The 17,934-nt window shown below is 40.8% G+C and overlaps 1 protein-coding gene across 6 annotated transcripts in view; it reads left to right on the forward strand.

Annotated features, from left to right (window-relative positions):
• Positions 1-17,934, forward strand: part of OXR1 (oxidation resistance 1) — a 292,999-nt gene that overhangs the window by 38,731 nt on the left and 236,334 nt on the right. For 5 of the 6 annotated variants that reach the window (XM_074886459.1, XM_074886475.1, XM_074886465.1 and 2 more), the window contains exon 2: positions 4,768-4,846. The exons of the other annotated variant lie outside the window; for it this stretch is intronic. Coding sequence is in view for 2 of the 5 variants with exons in the window: in XM_074886475.1 (XP_074742576.1) it covers positions 4,830-4,846 (17 nt within the window). In the remaining 3 variants the exon portion in view is untranslated. The remainder of the gene's footprint in view (positions 1-4,767; positions 4,847-17,934) is intronic. 6 annotated transcript variants of the gene reach the window in all.

The following is a 17,934-nucleotide window of genomic DNA, read 5'->3' on the forward strand; positions in this document are numbered from 1 at the left end:
GTTCTGCCACTTTGCTCTGAGGATGGTACCTTCCACTAGAGAGGGATTTAATTTGGTGACTGTATCAGTATCTTTTTCCAAAAAGGATATACTTGTGCCTCAAGGAAAAGGAAAGTGATGCTGCCAGCAAAGTTTCTGCTGAGATAGGTGGCAACATATCCAACACCTTCTTTTTCTGACTTTTGCACCAGTCACCTTCAAGGGAGGATGCTTCAACTACTCAGCAATTTTATATACCTGTTGGTTTTCCTCAAATAGCTTGTCCTGCTTTCTGAGAAACTGCAGTACCTTATGTCATCACTAATGTTACTATTTATATCCAAGAAGAGACAGAACACATCTGAGCCCTCCGTTAAAGTTCTTATGAACATAAAGGCAGTCTTGCCTAGTAATGTAAGATGCTTAAAATACAATAAATGCTTGTGAATGGTGCTCTTTAGTGGAAACAAAGACGAGTATCAAATGATTGAATAAACTGGGGTTAAAATTTTCAGTGTCAAAGTTCCACTGATGCTCCTGGGATCATAAATGACTGTGTCATTTTCAAATATGGGACCTGGACTTCCAGGTCACAACCTAAATACTTCTGAAAATTGAATTAATGAGCTTCAACCTTGCTACTAAGAGAAAAGGAATGCCTCACTCAGATCTTTGTAGTGCATTTACAGTGCATATACAGCGTCCACATTGTATAATCAGCTGTCTAAATGGCTTGAAATTCTTAATGTGTACACTGGGCCAGAGGCTGAGTTGCAGTTTTTAATCTCATGCACATTCTTTCTCTGACAATGTAGGCATATTTTAGGCTCCCAGTTAGCATGACAATCATAAATAGGGAACTGGAGTGTTACTTCCCAAGACATGCAGGGCATGTGCATGCCCCAAATCCATGGATTTTCAATTGGATGGACACTTGGCTTACTTGGAGGCTTTAGAAATTCCCAATCAAGACAGCTAACTTGAAGCATGCATTTATTATGCTCTCAGTGTAGAGCAACTGATGTTAGTGAGAGGCAGGGAGAATAATTGCATGGGAAGGAAAATGTACTTCAGGCTGATGATATTTGTGCTGCTTGCCCAGCTGCAAGGCTGTGATTCTGGAACAAGAGGGCATGGAAAGGAAGAGGGAGGTTCCCTTCGACTCTGCAGCTGTACAAGTGAAAGAGCCGCACCAAGTCAAAAAAACTACACACAAAACTGAAAAAGAAATGCTTTAAGAGCAACTGGTAAATTGAGACAAAAATGTCACTGCCCAGCCCCATAATGAAATATGGTGCTGTGAAAATAGCACTTCCTTGCCTGGAGGTAACAAGACATTTTACCTGGTGTCATTTTATCTGGTGTTACATGGAGATGTGAAGTCCCCTTGAGCATCTTATGAATTTAGGAGGGAGTTTGGAGACAAAAATCCTCCTGTCAGTCGAGATCATGTAATCACAGCTTCTTCCTGATGAACAAAACATTTGTATTTAGATTCCCCATTTACATGTAAAAAATCAACTAAACTAGGATAGAATTTTTTATTTTGTAATCTATGTCTTTCTGTTTTAAATCGAACATTTGGGAGTAGGGCAGAAAGGTTTCATTAGCATCAAAATCACGTGTTGTGAGGGCAGTGGGTGCGTGTGATGGCATTCACAAGGGAAGTGAACCAAGGTTGCGAGCTGTTGCAGTCTCATGGGAAGGGACTTGGTGGAGCAAGTCTCAAGCTGGCGGGGCTGGTGCCTGCCTCTGTTTTCTGGTTGCTGTTTAGCTGCTCCTTAGGCAGTGAGGGACCAGGACACTGTGAACAGGGGCTGCAAAAGGGACTCGGTTTGTAGGGCTGGGAGCATGCAGGGCACCCAGAGCACAGCCTACGCTGCTCTTCGTGCTTACTCTTCCCAGTTTGTGCAGCAGTTTGAGCCTCTGCTTCCAGTTCTGCTGGGAGCTGCTTCTGGCACCTTCGCATCCAGGCTGTGGCTGGGAATGGCTGACTCCTGCTTTGGGAGGGCTAAGCTCATGGGGAGCAGCAGCAACACCCTTGTAGCCATTAGCACATCAGGGACACAGAGCATGTCTGCTTAAACTTGCCTCGGGTGGCTTGGAGGGTGTACAGTGATGGTCTAAGCACCCCACAGGGATGTTTCCTGGCACTGACTTGTCATTGGCACATTGGAGGCCTCAATCCAGATGTCACACTGAGGGAGGCTGCTGCTGGTCTGGTGTGGGGCTGCAGGGTACCTGAAGCCTCTCTTGGGGTTGGGGTGATGGGGGCCTCTCCTCAGGACAGGCACATTGAGCAAGGTGCTTACATGGGGAAGGAGCTGCAGAAGAGATGAACAGACCATACACCATCAGAGAAGGGAGGAGGAGATACCTGGGGTCTTCGCAGAAACTCTGGTAAGATAAGAGCCTGAGCCACACAAAATGAGGAAGGAGGGACAAATGCAGACCATGGGCAAACAAGTAGTGGAGGGTGGCTCTCAAGACGGAGGAGAGGGAAAGCTAATGACTTTGGGCAAGAGAAGAAAGTTCCTGCTCAACCTTACCAAATGCACATAGCATGGCAACAAGTGGGATGAATTAGGAGTTCACACACAGTTGCAGCACTGTGACCATATTGGAATTACAGGTAAATGGTGGGATGGCCCTCCTGACTGCAGTGCTGTAGTGGATGGATACAGGCTTTTCAGAGACTAGTGATAAGATCAGGTGGGCAAGCCAGGGCGAGAGGTTCTGTGTAAAAGAGTGGCCTGAATGCTGACTGGGCTCAAAGAAAGGAAGGACACAGACAGTGGAAGTGGGGACAGGCTACTTGGAGGTGAATGTGGCACATGTAGGAACATGTAGGAATACAGTCAGGAAACCCAAAGCCCAGCTGGAATCAAAACTAGCCAAGAAGGTGAAGGGCAACAAAAAAGGTTTCTGTAAGTACATTGACAGCAAAAGGCAAGGCATAGGTAGCATGGGCCCATTGCTCAGTGTGGCCATGTGGAAAAAAGGCTGATGTCCTCAATGCCTTTTTTGGCAAAATCCATGACTTGGATTTGCTGGAGAGACTTGTCCTCAGGCTTCCCAGGTGTCTGAGCTTCCTAGCAGAGCTAAACAGTACCTGCAGTAGAGGAAGACAGCATTAGGGATCACTTAGCCCACTTTGGATATACACAAATCCACGGGACCAGATGGGATGTGCTCAAGGGTGTTGAAGGAGATGGCTGATGTCATTGCAAGGCTTCTCTCTCATCTTTGAAAAGTCATAGCAACTGGGAGAGGTTCTTGATGACTGGAAAACAGCAGATGTCACACCCAGCTAGTAACTAGTGAGATCCTTCTGGGTTCCATACTGGGAGCAACAGTGTTTAGTATCTTCATTAATGACATCAGTGATGGGATAGAGTGTAATCTCATCAAATTTGTGGATGACATCGTTCCCCTGCTATTCAGGGGAACCTGGGCAGGCTGAAGAAATGAGCTGACAGGAACCTCACGAAGTTCAGCAAAAGCAAATGCAAGGTCTTGCCCATGGGATAGAAAACCTCTGTGTAAAGGGATGGGCTGGGGACCAGCTGTCTGGGAAGCAGTGCAGAAAGGGATCCAAGAGGCCTAGTGAACAGCAGTTTGAGTGTGAGCCAGCAGTGCACTCTTGCTGCAAAGAAAGTCACCATCTTCCCTCAGCTGCATGGGCAAGAGTGTAGCTGGCAGGTAGGGAAAGATCCTTCCCCTCTATTTGGCATTTGTGAGACTGACTGTGGAGTACCATGTCCAGTTTTGGGCTGCCCAGAACAAGAGGGATGTTGACTTATGGAGACAAAATGAGGTGGTGAGTGGGCTGTAGCAAATGGCCTATGACGTGAGACCGAGAGAGCTGGATCAGCTCAGCCATAAGAAGAGCTGGCCAAGAGGAAGACCTTAGTGCTGTCAGTGGTGGAGGATATAGAGGAGATGGAGCTAGACTTTTCTTAAAGGTATATAGTGATATGACAAGAGGCAGTGAACACAACTTGTAACATGGAAAATTCTGGTTAGGTATTAGGAAAAATGTTTTTACCGTGATGGTGGTGAAGTACTGGAACTGGTTCCCCAGAGAGGTTGTGGAGGTGTTAAAGACTCAACTGGACATATCCCTGAGCAACCTGACCTGATTACACCTGCTTTGAGCTGAGGGTTGGACTAGGCAGTTCTTCCTGACCTAATTATTCTATTATTCTATTATATTTTCATATTTTTATTTTTTTATATAAAGGTTGGGGTTTATTTTTGTTCAAATAATAACATATCCTGAGTCCATACTTAGTAGGCCTACTCCAGGAAACTTCTTATTTGTATTAATGGTTTCTTTCTGGAAAAATGACTAATTTAGTAAGGTAGTCATTCAACAAATGGAGCACCAAAATGCAATTAAGATGTAAATTTATATAGCTGTGTTCAGACTGTCAATTCAGAAAGATCTTGGTTAGTTGCTTTGAGGCACATGAACTCCACTTTCAGAGGCAAGGGCTTTTAGGTGTTGCACTACCACATAGCATTATATCTAACTCTTTTGTTGAGTGACTGCTCTAACAACCTCAAGTTTAAGCCCTACGAGTAGGATTTGGTCTTAGGTTTTTTAACTTTTATCTGTTGTTTGTTAACCTTTGTATTGTTTTGCTAACCTTTGTATTTGTATAAAATTGCCAGGTATTCTCTGAAGTTGCACTGGAAGATGTTTACTAATGTATTTATTGTTCAGGATATTAAAACCAAGGTCCTGAGTTGCTTGGTCTAAAATCTTTCTTTCTTCTTATCCAGGTCAACAGAAACAGCCTGTGCAGAGCAGTGCATTCATAAATGTGGAACAAGTTCGCACCATCATGTTTGGCACTAAGAGGTTAGTTTTCACCTTTATTGTTATGCTTTTCATCTCCAAAAAATAGTATGGCTGTTGTGACTCTAATCTGAAAATTTTACATTTTAAAATGTATTGTTATACAAAATACATCAGCTAGATATATTGTTCTATTATATAAATTGTTTTTCCTTTGCTGTACAGCTCTGGTCTATTGTAATTGACAGGTATGTGGCATACAGGCCTTGTAGCACAAAGGCAAATAGTATCCCCAAGGCATTATGGGTCACAGCAAGACTGCCAAGGAAGACACTGTACTAGTGCTGCAGGGCATCCCTCCTGCTTTCTGGTTACAGAAAAAAACACCAGGATGACAAAGCATCAGTGTAAGATAGGTTCTTTTCTGCGATTTTAGGGAGTCCCTACTGAGTGTAAGGTAACCTCCAACTCTTTTTCTGCATGATTCAATGTCATACCCCAAATGTCTCAAAAATCAACATTTTTGAATCGATGCTCTCTACTTCCTGCACTCTTTAAGTGCCTCTGCTCTTAAGTATCAGGTGGTGGCATTCTGCACCTGTATCCATCAGCAGACATCATGGCCTTGCTTTCCCCACAGTTCCTGGAGCCACACAAGCCATTGCAGCACCTGAGGCACCTTGCCAGGTACCAGCTTCTGCACCTCTGGGTCTTCTGCAGGAGAGTGTGATTCCTCTGTGGAACAAAGATACTACAGACCATTCCTCCCGTGTGTGAACTCCCTGGGTTTTTTTGCTTGTTGGTAGGGTTTTAGGTTTTTAGTACAAACTAGTCAAGGACTTAACACTTGTGCCCCAGTTGCATGGCAGCCTAGTGAAATGTTTGCCCTGTGCAGTGTCAGAGCACCTTTAATCTGGTACCTGGAGAAGTAGCTCACCTCTTCTGAACTGTTGGGAAGAGGGGAGGCTAGCTTGCCCTTAAGAAGCAGCACATATGAAGCAGCATCTTGCATAGCTGCAGGAAGCAGGGGTGGCAAATAATAAGAAAAAGCAGATTGTCCGAGTCAGGGCGCTACCAGGGGCTCCCCGGTCCCTTGTGCACCTGCAAGCTTGGGCCCTGCTGCCTCACACAGCAAGAAATTCAACGGGATGTTTTATGCCTGTCTGAAGTGGTCTTGACATGTAACTCCAGACTGTGTTACCTTGTATTCGAGATGTAAATGCAGTACATTTTTAGGGTAACTTTTCAGGAAAAGGAAACTTTGGTCTTTCTTTTAGGTAAGTACAGAATCCATTGTTTTGTCAGTATGATGAGTTTAAGATAACTGTTGCTGAGGGTACAGTAATGGAATTGCAAACTTCCAAACATTTGAGGATTTCTGCTTTTAATTGATGGCAGAATATTAAGACTCAAGTTAACCAAAGACATTCTGATAAGTGAAATAAATTATTACATTACATTATATTCAGGTGGGTTAGTTATTTTTGCCACTGTTTAATATTAGTCCATATGAGCTCCTTCTGGGCTGATCTAAACATTTTTTTACTCTCAGGATATTCTCTTTATCTTTTCTTAGAATTATAAAGCAATGGCAAAATAGAGAATTATGTTTGATTGGTAGCCTTTAAATTTCATTCTTTATCTTTTTTTTTTTCCCAGATTGAATCTTGATTACTATGCAAATGAAAATTCCTCATAAGGAATATTACAGACAATATGAAATTCTCTTTCATGCCTGCAAACAAGAGATTTTATGAAAAAAGACACATGTGTGGAACAGAAGTTCTTTGCCTCTCCACTGTCCTGTGTTCTGCTATTTCTCCCTTTATGCAGACTGTTTTGAAACTCTTAAAATAGATAAAGGATTTCCTGCTTCCAGAGGGAAAGAGACAGGGTGGACTTCCATAATTCCTATGTGTAAACTGGAAAATTACATCAAGTATTCTTGGGATTGGTACCATATTTCAGTTAGGCAGTGACTGAGTACTTGTCAGGTATTTTGTTCTCCCAACTGCAGTGCATTTTGAATTTAATTTTCATAGAGGACTCTTAATTGTGAACAAGAAAATCTTGATTTTTACTGATCTTTTTTAAAGGTTATAAACTCCTACAAATAGACTGCCTAAAACTATTGAGAGTTTTTGAAAATCTTGGGTTGATACGTTAATTCTTTACCTAAAAAGAAATACTGTATTTACTTGGAAGTATCATGAAGAACAAAGCTATTTTTCTATGCTTTAAGGTTGATTTTCCTGTAAAATTAGTTTTAAATTAGTTCTAATAATACTATGCTAATTATAATCTCCACAAAACATTTAACAAAATTACAAAACTCTGACTCAAAGACTGAATTATGAATTATCTCCTGTCACCAGATCTTTGGAAGTTATCAGGTATATAGTATCTCAGCTCCTTTTTTATTTATAACTTTCTCTTAATTTTGCATACAAAGTTTATTTTTAGTGGATAATCCCTGTTGAATGGACTGAATAATGAAGTCAATAAAAGTGACTGTCCTATCAGAACAGCTTTGACAAAATTTGTATGTGTGGAAGATACTTCTCAGCTGCTTTATAAGAAGCTGTGTTGTTAATGTGAACTGACATCGCTAACAAAGGTGAATTTCTCTTGATTTCAATTTAATTTGAGAGCTGATCCCATGCTTTTAAATACAGAACTATCGTGGTTTCCTCTGTGTTGTCTTCTATGATGCTCTCATCTTCTTCTCTATTGTGTTACTTTTTCTACAATTAATTAAATCTACAATAGACAGCAACATTGAAATAGCAGAGGTCAGTATGTATACCAATGAGTTTCTGATGCGTTGTATTATTCATGTTGTATACTTACATCAGTCTTGCAAGAGCAATTGCTGATACCATTGTCCTCCCGTGGAAGGGAAAAGTATGTAAATGGCTTTAGAGAAGGGATTTTTATTTTGTGGGAACAAACTTTACGCGTGGAAGTTGCTCCGCAGATAGGCCCCAAAATAGCTCATCCTCAGGATGTGCAGTAAACTCTGTCTGACTGTCTACCTGCCACTGGCATCATGATGTTCAGGGGTACTCTAACCTGTGGAAACCCTATGTTGTATAACTCATTTAAACTGCATCCACACAGCTGGAGAGTATTTCTCCTGGATGGCATGCTCAGTTCTCTTTCCCTTCTGTAGCCTAGATTGAAGTGCTTCAGAAGATGTCCTAAGTGACAACTCTAGGCCCCAGTGCCCAGCCATTTGGATCCCAGGTCCCTAAATGAGTTTAGCAGACTGAAGGAAGCAACTGTGAGAAGCAGGAGGTGAGAAATATGAGGACATTTGCTTAATCGTATATGCAATACGGCTCCATTTCTGGAGCTGTATCCATTTGTCCCTTTTTTGAAGAGCCTTGCATGTGGCATATGTTTGAATTGGCCTTGTGGAGGATACCACCTTGATCCTGTGAAGTGCACAGACTACCACTATTACCTCTGGTAATATTTTTTAATTACAACTATTTTGGAGAAAAGAAAGAAAAGGTGAACAAAAAGAGAAAGGACTCTGATCTCCAGGCACCCTGATCACCCTGATGTGAACTCAGGGTTTATTTTTATTGTGGTTGTCTTTGTGAAGAGCTTGTGGTAGCTTATGTTATGTGCTAATGGCTGGTTTGGTGCTTCGTGATGGATGGCCAGATTGCATGAATGGCAGTACTGACAGCCTTGGCCAGTCGTCCAAGAGTTTCACAACAAAGCAGTTGTTTCTGGAGGCAAATAGTTTTCTTTCCAAATCATATTCCAGACAGCCATCCTGGAAAGTTGTAGTAAATTTTCTTAGTCCAGGTCTGTCAGCAGCAATTTGAGGCCTGTGATAAGTAGAAAAATGAAACCTTTCTTCCAGCATCTACTTATGTTGGCATGTTTATAATCTTAGGTGATAGCTGAGCTGGGCAAGTAATGTGACTGGTATAGAAGGAGGATGAAGAGATTTGAAAAGACACATCAGCTTTTTTAGTTACTGACAGTTACTGACTTCCTATTCTTGTATCTGGTTTTGATTAGAAAGTTAAGAAAATAGTGTTCATTTATAGGCTCGTGATATGAACAAACTGTAGGGTTTCCAAGATAATAGAAGCCTAGTTTCTTCTTTCCTCTTAGCTGCAGAAAGGCTATGTTTACACTTTGTTTCCAAATTTCCTGTTTTTTATTGGCATTAATCCTGTACTATTCCACTGTTTGTTCTGATACCTCTGCCAGGTTCTAAAGGGTGGCCAGTGAATGGCTAGGAAACTCTGTCCATTACTGAACACTAAGAGCGTGTGTCAAAGTTCTTTTCTTTGGGATTTGTAAGTGAACAAAAATAATTATCTGCTTTGACCTAAATTCATATGGTGTTCACTATTCCCTTTCTTCTGCTTTTTAATTGGAAGTGACACTACTTGAATGAAGCTGTAACATGCTTTGTCTCTTCTGCTCTGTTGTGGAATTAACTTTCTTATGTTGAACTTTGTTATGGTAGTGAACTGCAAAATAATATCTATTGACATGGACTTTTTTTAAAGTTTACTACCGTTTCCTAAATATGAACTTCCAATGTCTCGCACTGTTTTATTGCTTTGGGGCCTGGAGGCTGAATAGTGCAAAATTATAAGGTAGCTGTGGGGCTTGGTTTCTAATTCAACCAGAACAGACACAATCTAGTATTTGTCAGTATAGAATGTGTAACATCCTATACTGACTGTTTCTGGGTTTTCAAGGTTTTTTTCCCTTTTACACACCTAGCCATTTTTTCTAGCTTGTGCTATGCTTAATGAGAGCTCAGATTTAATAACAGATCACGTAACTCTTCAGGTGGGGTAACTCAAGCCTTCAGTGACTACATGGTCTCTGTTGCAGAATTCATCCTTCCAACAGAGAGTGTGGCTCTCTTCTGATAACCTACAGCTTCTCTCAGCAGCATTTGTTCTAGGTGTGGGTAGGCAAGGAGAGGAAGTGAACCTGAGCATGTTGATCCAGTTATGATTGCTTACTCACACCAGATAGCAGCAGGGAAGATTTTTCTTCTTCACCTTAATGTTCACACTACTCCAGTGCCAATTGATCCAGGATGTAAGGGGCCAAGTTCTCTGTATTTCTTGACAGCTTTAAGTGTTTGTAGCTCCAGAACTTAACTGTACAGCAGAACTCGAGCTTCCCTGTAGATTGGCAATTTATCTTTGTCAGGTGCTTCCTCTGTCAAGTCTTCCATCTGCTTAGTTTTCCTCTTTTCATGGGATTTGGTATTTGCCACACATTACCTTCTCTGATCCCTTTGCCCCCAGTTTCCTGTTTTCTGTCTCTACCTTGTCTGAATATCTGCTGTGCATCTTCTGCCTGTTGCACTCAGTTCACCCACCTGGATTCAATTCACCAAAATTCTTAATGATCACCTTGTGACCAGATCCGTCAAGGACTCTGCACTTAGGCCTCTGCAATGTGGTAGCTGCCTTAAACATACACTTCTTGAAACCTTATCCTCTGTTAGCTTCCTTGAGAGTCACTTCTCTGAATAATACTCCTTCTACTGGAGGGGATAGGTTTTTGATCTTTTTTACTTCCTCTGGTAATAATGAAACTAAACCCCAAAGTAGCAATGTTTAACTAATGAAGTAGTAAGATAACAAAAAATTGATTTGCCATGGATCTGCAAAAAAAGTCCTGAAGAATTTAGAGATTACATGGTGGATTCACCTCAGCCAACAACCGAACATCTGCACAGCCACTCACTCTACTGTCCCATGGGATGGGGAGAAAAGAGAAGGATGGTAAGAAGATTTGTGGATCAAGATAAAGTCAGTAATAGGTAAAGCAAAAGTGCACAAACAAAGGAAAATAAGGAATTCATTTATGCTTCCCATTGGCAGGCACATGTTTAACCACTTTCTGGAAAGCAGGGCCTCAACACAGGTAATGGTTACTTTAGAAGGCAAATGCCATAACCAGAATGTCCTCCCTTCCTCCTCCTTCAGCTTTTATTGCTGAGCACAACATCGTATGGGTGTAGAATATTCCTTTAGTCACTTCTGGTCAGCTGTCCTGGCTGTGTGTGTCCCAGCTTCTTACCCACCCCCACAGCCTACGTGGGGGGGAACAGGACAGGGGGACAGAGTGAGAAATCAAGAAGGACTTGACACTGTGTAAACAATAGCCAAAACACTGATGTGTTATCAACACTGTTTTAATCACAGATCCAAAATACAGCAACATACGGGCTGTTATGAATAAAATTAACTCCATCCTAGCCAGACCCAGTACAATGTAAAAAGCCCAATCATATACTGGAGCTTAAGCTCCAATAAAATGATTGCATATGTAACAAAATATAGAAAACACATATTTTTAGCTTACCAGTTCATCTAATGAAAATTTGGCATCCTATACATACACATAAAATAACAAAAAATTTAAGCTGTAGTGAACAGCTTTAAGAAATTTGCTTCAAGCAACTGCATCCTTAATTATAAAATATTAATTAATATTTGGATATAATCTATGTTTTTACAAACAAAAATATAAAAGAAGTTTAAGTCTATTTAAATGTATCTTAAGTGATTAATGTTTTCTCAATTATATTTTTACAGAAGTCTGTTTTACAATTAGGATCTACTCCACCTTGTGTAAAGCATTTCACAGGGATTGCATGAGCTAACAAGCCAACTTGGCATGTATCTTTTTGTTAGAGAAAGTCATCTCCATTTCTACACCCAACTTCATGCTGTAGCTCTAATACTTAGAATCATTTAATTCTCCTGTTGTGTTTCTTTGCTATATCTTGGAGGTTTTGTAAGAGTGTCTGATTAGTGCCTGCAGGTAGGATTACACTTGCACTTCAGTTATAACCATAAGTCCATAAGTTACCGTAAGTTCCTTCTTCAAAAGTGGCTGGCACTTGAAATTATAAAGAGGATCTAACATCTCAATGACTGGATTTTTTTTTGTTTGCATTGTAATACTAGCATGTTTGTTTACTTCTCTAGTTGATCTCAAGCGATTAAAGTGTGAGCAAAACTGCAGATGCCTGTCTTTTCATGTTTCCAGTTCCCTTATGCTTTAGAAGATTCAGGAGGCACAGAGTGTCTGAGCAAGACCCTTAAGATATGTTATGTATGTGGCTGGGCTCTTCAGTATACAGGGATGTGTTCCCAGTTACACCCTGTTCAAGCTCCTGCTGAAGGGCAATACCCTGGCATTTCTGAAGTCAGTGAAATTCTTTTTCTCTTATTCTAGAAGTCAGGATTTCACCTGAATTTTCTAACAATACTCTTTAACAAGCGTTTGCAGGATGAGGAAAATGTTTTTTGGTTTTGCCTTTCAAGAAATGCATTTGGAAGATAAATATGCGAAGCTATAAACTGAAGGACAATCTTACTGTATGATGAAGTCAGTTGAGGGTCCTTACGCCCCAGTTCAGTCATTTCTTCTTGCACAGGAAAGCATGAAGATATTTCCCAGGCAAGGATGAACTTTTCCTCATGCTCAGATTTCGTGCTGAGCTTGAGCCTCAGTGCCCTGCAGATATCTCCAGTTGTTGGTATGTTTCTACTCTTAGCAGAACTGCTCCTGTTAGATTCTGACTGTAAAAATAACTGTAAGATCTCTCTCATTTTTAGGAGATGAAGTCTATAGATCAGAGAATTATCGGTGCTGGCACACATGAAACCTAGTCTCAATTTAAAACCACTCTAGTTTATTTTCAACTTAAATGTCAGAGGCACACGTATGACAATCAGCACCTAACAGAGCTAAGTGGCATCACCTAGACTCTACTGCATCTTTCATATGTAAGAATAGCTACATTGGTGGTCAGAAATACATTTTCTCTTGGGGGTTGCTTGCCAAATACATCTCTGAAACCTTCTGAAGCAGAACTGGTACCACATAATGAGAGCTGTTGTCGTGTCCTACAGACTTTTTCAAATGCTTCTGGCAATTACATGATTTCTCAGATGTCTCCATTTCTTCAAATGCTTTTTTAAATCCCTGCCCACAATCATAACACTGTATCAGAGCAAAAGGCTTTTCTCCCTGTATCTTTATTTCCTAACAAAAGTCCCAATATCCTGATAAAAACCAAACCTCATTTCATAATGTGATATGTCTGCATCCTGCTTGTATGTATAAAGCCCTGGGGTTAAATTTTCAACATGGTGAACAGTAGATATCTGCACAAATCCCATTGTCTGCTAGTGGGATTTGTTCATGCTGCTCCCTGACACCTTTTTAAACACTCATACTGGTGATTTATTTTATTACGGTGTTAACAGAAGGCACTCAGTAAAGTGTGTTCTGATTCCTCGTTTGGCAACATGAACCAGTCCGAGGGAATGGGAACAACTAAGCAGGTGCATTTGTGCTGTATTGCCGCAGATAGTGGTCATAGGTTGTTGGCTCCATATTTATGTGGTCATAAATTGCCTGTTTTGCTGACACTTTAAAGTAAATGAAGGAAAGCATCAGCACTGCTGGCTTTCTGGCAGGAAGCCTAAGAGCAGCTTGGTATGCCTTGTGTGTCTAGCTAATGCCACTTCGATGGAAAGTTTTAATTAAGTGCATGTCTGTACATGCAGAGAAGAAATCAAAGGCACTTGGGAAAATGAAAGTGTATCTGCTCCAGACTCGCTGAGGAGTAATTTGGTGAGAGCACTAAATGACTTTCAATTAATTGGAAAATATTTTCTTAAATATTGCTGGAAAGTACAAGAAAATCAGTTGGAAGGGAAGGCTATAAAATTAGTCTGTAGATCTAATCCATTTGCTCCATACTTGTTAGAAGATGTCGTGGTAGTACAAATCAGAGGTGTAGGGATTGTGAAACTAATCTGATATGCTGGATTTCATTAAGCTCCCTAATTGTAATTATCAGAACACTGGAAGCTGGTTTGCCTACAGCGAGTATTTTTGATTTGTCATTTCTGTAACAGTTTCTAAACTTACAAACATCCAAAAATTAATTGTTAATGCAGGTTTTATAGCAAATCTTTTATAACTAGGTAGCCATATTAAAATTCTGTCTGTTGAAATTGAACTTATTACATGGGAATTTTAGCCCTGTTTCCTGTTTCTCATAGTTACAGGAAAAAATTCACTCGGTTCTCTTCAGATTAGAGGGATGGCTTTTCATGAAAAGAGCAGTTCTGAGGAGCAGGGATGATTTGTTTACCAGTAGATATGCTGCATGATTTATTTTGGATAATGTTTGGTGTATGATTCATTGTTCTATCTGCATTATAGCAAAGCCAAAAGGGCCAACCCAGGTTTGTACAGGGCTTGTTGTGTCATACTGTATTCTTAATCCCTGTAATCTTTTTATGTGCTCAATACAGTGTGACTTCTACCCTTTTATCCGCCTTTCAACTAAGGTAGAACACTTGCTTTATTATTCACTGAACTTTTCTTCCAGAAGAAATGGAGCTTTCTCAACAGCCAGTCCAAAACTGTGCAACAAACTCCATGAGGGGCTGAGGATGACCATGAAGTCTTGGCTTTTGTCCCTATTTAATCTTCCATCTTTACTGTAATGCTAAGATACTCTTTGCATTAAATAACCACAGTGAAGAAACAACACCAGTGGCTTAAGCCTTAGCATGGTGAACTCTTTTGTTCCTCTCTATGACAAGTGATTGGTTAGCTCCTTCTATTCATCTTATTTTAAATGCATATTGTCCTGTGAACTGTACTGTCAGATGAAACCATCCCTCATCCCCAAAGCCCCATTTTTTTTGTTTGTTTTTTAACATGGACAAGGTTATTTTCTGAACACAGAATTCTAGGTCTGATCTCCTAATATCTTTCTGTATTCCTGAAGATGTTTATGAAAAAGTGAATCTGAAGGCTGGAATAGATAAGGCTGCTTTCTTAGCATGAATTCTCAGATGCCATTTCAGATGTATAAAGCAGATGGGGACTCTTACTGGAAGGGGAGAAATAAATGCAACAGATGCATCATAAGAACAAAAAAGCTATTTGTGAGAATAATTCCAAGAAGGGAAGATGCCATCTAAAGGTTATTTACCTTTTGGCAAATCATTGTGTTTTGCTTGACTTTTTCTAATTTGAGAGATGAGAAATAGTTTGACATTTATTATCAGAAACCTGTTGTAAACAGAAGTATCTTGTTTCTCTGGATATTATGGAGCAATGCTAGATGCCTCCACTGCTCATGTCAAAGACAGACAAAGAAAGGAATCCTTATGGACAACATGGAGCAAGTCCAGAACCCAGAAAAATGAAGCATCTCAGAGTATTCCAGTAAAAGTAATGAATGCTGTGGTCTGAAGACCCCTGCTGTGGTCTTGAAACCTTTGTAAGATCGCCACTTTAGATTATCTTAGAGCAGTGGTCCCATGCAGAGTGTGGGGAGACATGAGAAATGCTACCCTTATTATAATCCCCACCCCATACACCAGGCTTGCGCACAGCTCCTCAGGCAGTGCATAGGCAGGCTCTGGAATTTGTTGCAGCAGCATATGAATGTTAAAAAGTTCAGGAAATGTAACAAAAAACTTCCTTGAATGTGTAGGTGGCCAAACACTGGAGCGGGTTGCCATGAGGCTGTATGGTCTCTGTCTTGGGAGATAATAAAAACCTGGCTGGTTATGGCCTTGAGCAATGTGCTGCAACTGTGCCGGCTCTGAGCAGGAGGATGGACTGGAGGATCTCCAGAGGTCCCCACCAGCCTCAGTGACTCTGTAGTCTGTTGCAGGCTGTGAAACACCAAGGAATACCTCTACATTATGAAGCCTCTGAATCCCAAATTCCCGGGAGCAGGGAAGCTTTGTCCTACTGTTTGTCCTACTGTTTCCCACTGCCTGTATTGATTTTGCCCTTAGGACTGGTCTTGGCCACGGTCCCAGAGGATGCTGATCTAGGCTGACTAGGTCTGATCCAGCATGGATGTTCTTGTGTGTGTTAAGAGGATACTGGGCTAGACTGCAGATAAGGAGTAACTCTAATGATGGAAGAGAGGTTATTTAGGGGAAGAGAGCAAAGCAATGCAGCTATGCCTGCGATCCATGCAGGGCAGTCCAGGGAGAGTCCTGAGATTGAGCTATGTTTTTCCTATGGACATCGTAACTCAGGGTGGAGATGCTGGAAAAATGGCCAACACCACTGTCCCCAGCCTGATCCACCTGGGCTGCTGGTGGGGCTCAGCAGCTGAAGCACGAGGCAGACTAGTACCCTGTGCTCACCTCTTCTCTGTGAAAACTCAGTACAGCTTCCTCTTAACTGTGTTTAGTCCAGTTGTTGGGACCTGACATTATCCAAAAAGCTAAACAAATTGATGTTTGTGACATTTGACCGTTGAGCTGCTGGGAGGCTTCGATTTGTGTTATAACACTTATTTAGTGTTATAACATTTTGTGTTATAACACTTACTTAGTTTCACCTGTTTAATAGATAGGACTATCACGTTAACGATTGACATCTTGTTAAGGTGTGTGAAAGGTTTGCCACAAACTCTAAAGGCCACAATAGGAGAAGCTAAAAAGGAAAGATTTGAAATGTGATACTTCTGAAGTTAGAAATGGAGATGAAGCAAGTAAATTAAGTTAGAAAAACAAAACAAAACCTCCAAACCCCAAAGACTGCTTCTTCAACTGCAAGTCTTTCTTTCTAAACATCAGTTTCTTTATAAATAAACAATTTTCTCTTTTAAAATAATTGGTGATGACTCAATAGCTCATCTTTATTATTGTGTATTTTAAATATGCAGACTTCAGCAAGTCTAAATCTGTGCTCTTTGGGGAAAAAAATAAGGCTTTAATCATATTCAGACCTAGCCTCCTTTTCATCTGGTAGTTTACTTGCTTTGACAGGTGAATATAACTTTCTGAGATTTCTGCTTTGTTTTTAAACCCACTCACCTACTTATATAACTTTCTTTATGTAGAGATTGTAATTTTTATTTTACCTTAACTGACACCAGTCAGATAAAGAGGCAGGTTTATAGACATTTGTAGTTTATTTATTATATTCCAGTTGGTGTTTATAATATTCTCTCCTGAAAATTGTTTTTCAAATAAAAATGGAGGTAAGTAAAATTTTACATGGCAACACAGAGGTATATTTTATTATTGTTATTCAGTAAACACCACCCCAGGTACTGAGCAATGGATCTCGACACTGCTGTTGCTTGGGTATCTTCTGCTTTGCCCAGTGCTGATTGCCACAAGGCTGCAATATACCTCTGCTCCTCATTTTAGTTAGTGAGGAAGAAGGGTGGAAAAGCATGTAGTTCTGTTTTCTTAGAGGTTGTATGATGTAAGGCTTGCGGGCCCTCTTCTTTGAGGAGGCATTAAAGTACCTAGGTGCTTTGGTGGGGAGTCTCTGTAGCCACGAAGCAGCGCTGGAGACCATCCACTAATGCTGTGCTGTGTTGGGGAGAGTGGGAGCTATCAGAACCTAGGACTAGCACTGAAGGAACAGGAAAATAAATTCATTCCACTTAAAAATGGATGTGAAATTACCACTCTGAGGTAAGGGTGAATATTTCTAGCAGGAAACAGCCAGTGGATTGGCTCACAGTAAAAAGGCAGCATTAACTTTCAAAGGGGAATGTGACTTTTGCAAGTGGAGCAAGACTTTGGCTTCAGGACAGGCATACCTACAAATAAATACTGGTTTTTTCATCCATTTATGTGTTATGAAAAGCACTAGCAGCAGAAAGAATAACAAGCTGCCCCATATTGTGATTATGTCTGTCCATAGGAGATCCACATGCGAGCTTGGCTCACAGCAGGTAGCTTTCTATCTGTGCTATCGCAAGTGTCTCTATGTTATCAGATACAGCTATGTGTTATTTTCACTTTCCGGGCACCCCTGTTTCCTCATGGCAAAGCTGCCCTTTGGGCCTGCCCCTCTGCAGTGTGGCTTATGCCAGTACAGATCCAGGACCCCTGCACTGAGAGAAAAGCTTCTGTGTGCATCATCTTTAATACAAAGATAGACTTGCATTGTCTGAATTGATTCCAGTTCAGAAAGCTGACATTTAATTGGCATCAGAGTTAATCATCAATTTCCTCACCAGCTTTCATGTTTTAATAATTGTGAACAGCATGGAGACCCAGGTAGATTCGTTTCAGTGTAGATTCATTAGGGCAAAAAAGATCATTAACTCCTGGTGATGGATTGTTTCT

This window comes from Strix uralensis, chromosome 1 (assembly GCF_047716275.1).
Source record: "Strix uralensis isolate ZFMK-TIS-50842 chromosome 1, bStrUra1, whole genome shotgun sequence".
Taxonomy (NCBI): Eukaryota; Metazoa; Chordata; class Aves; order Strigiformes; family Strigidae; genus Strix; species Strix uralensis.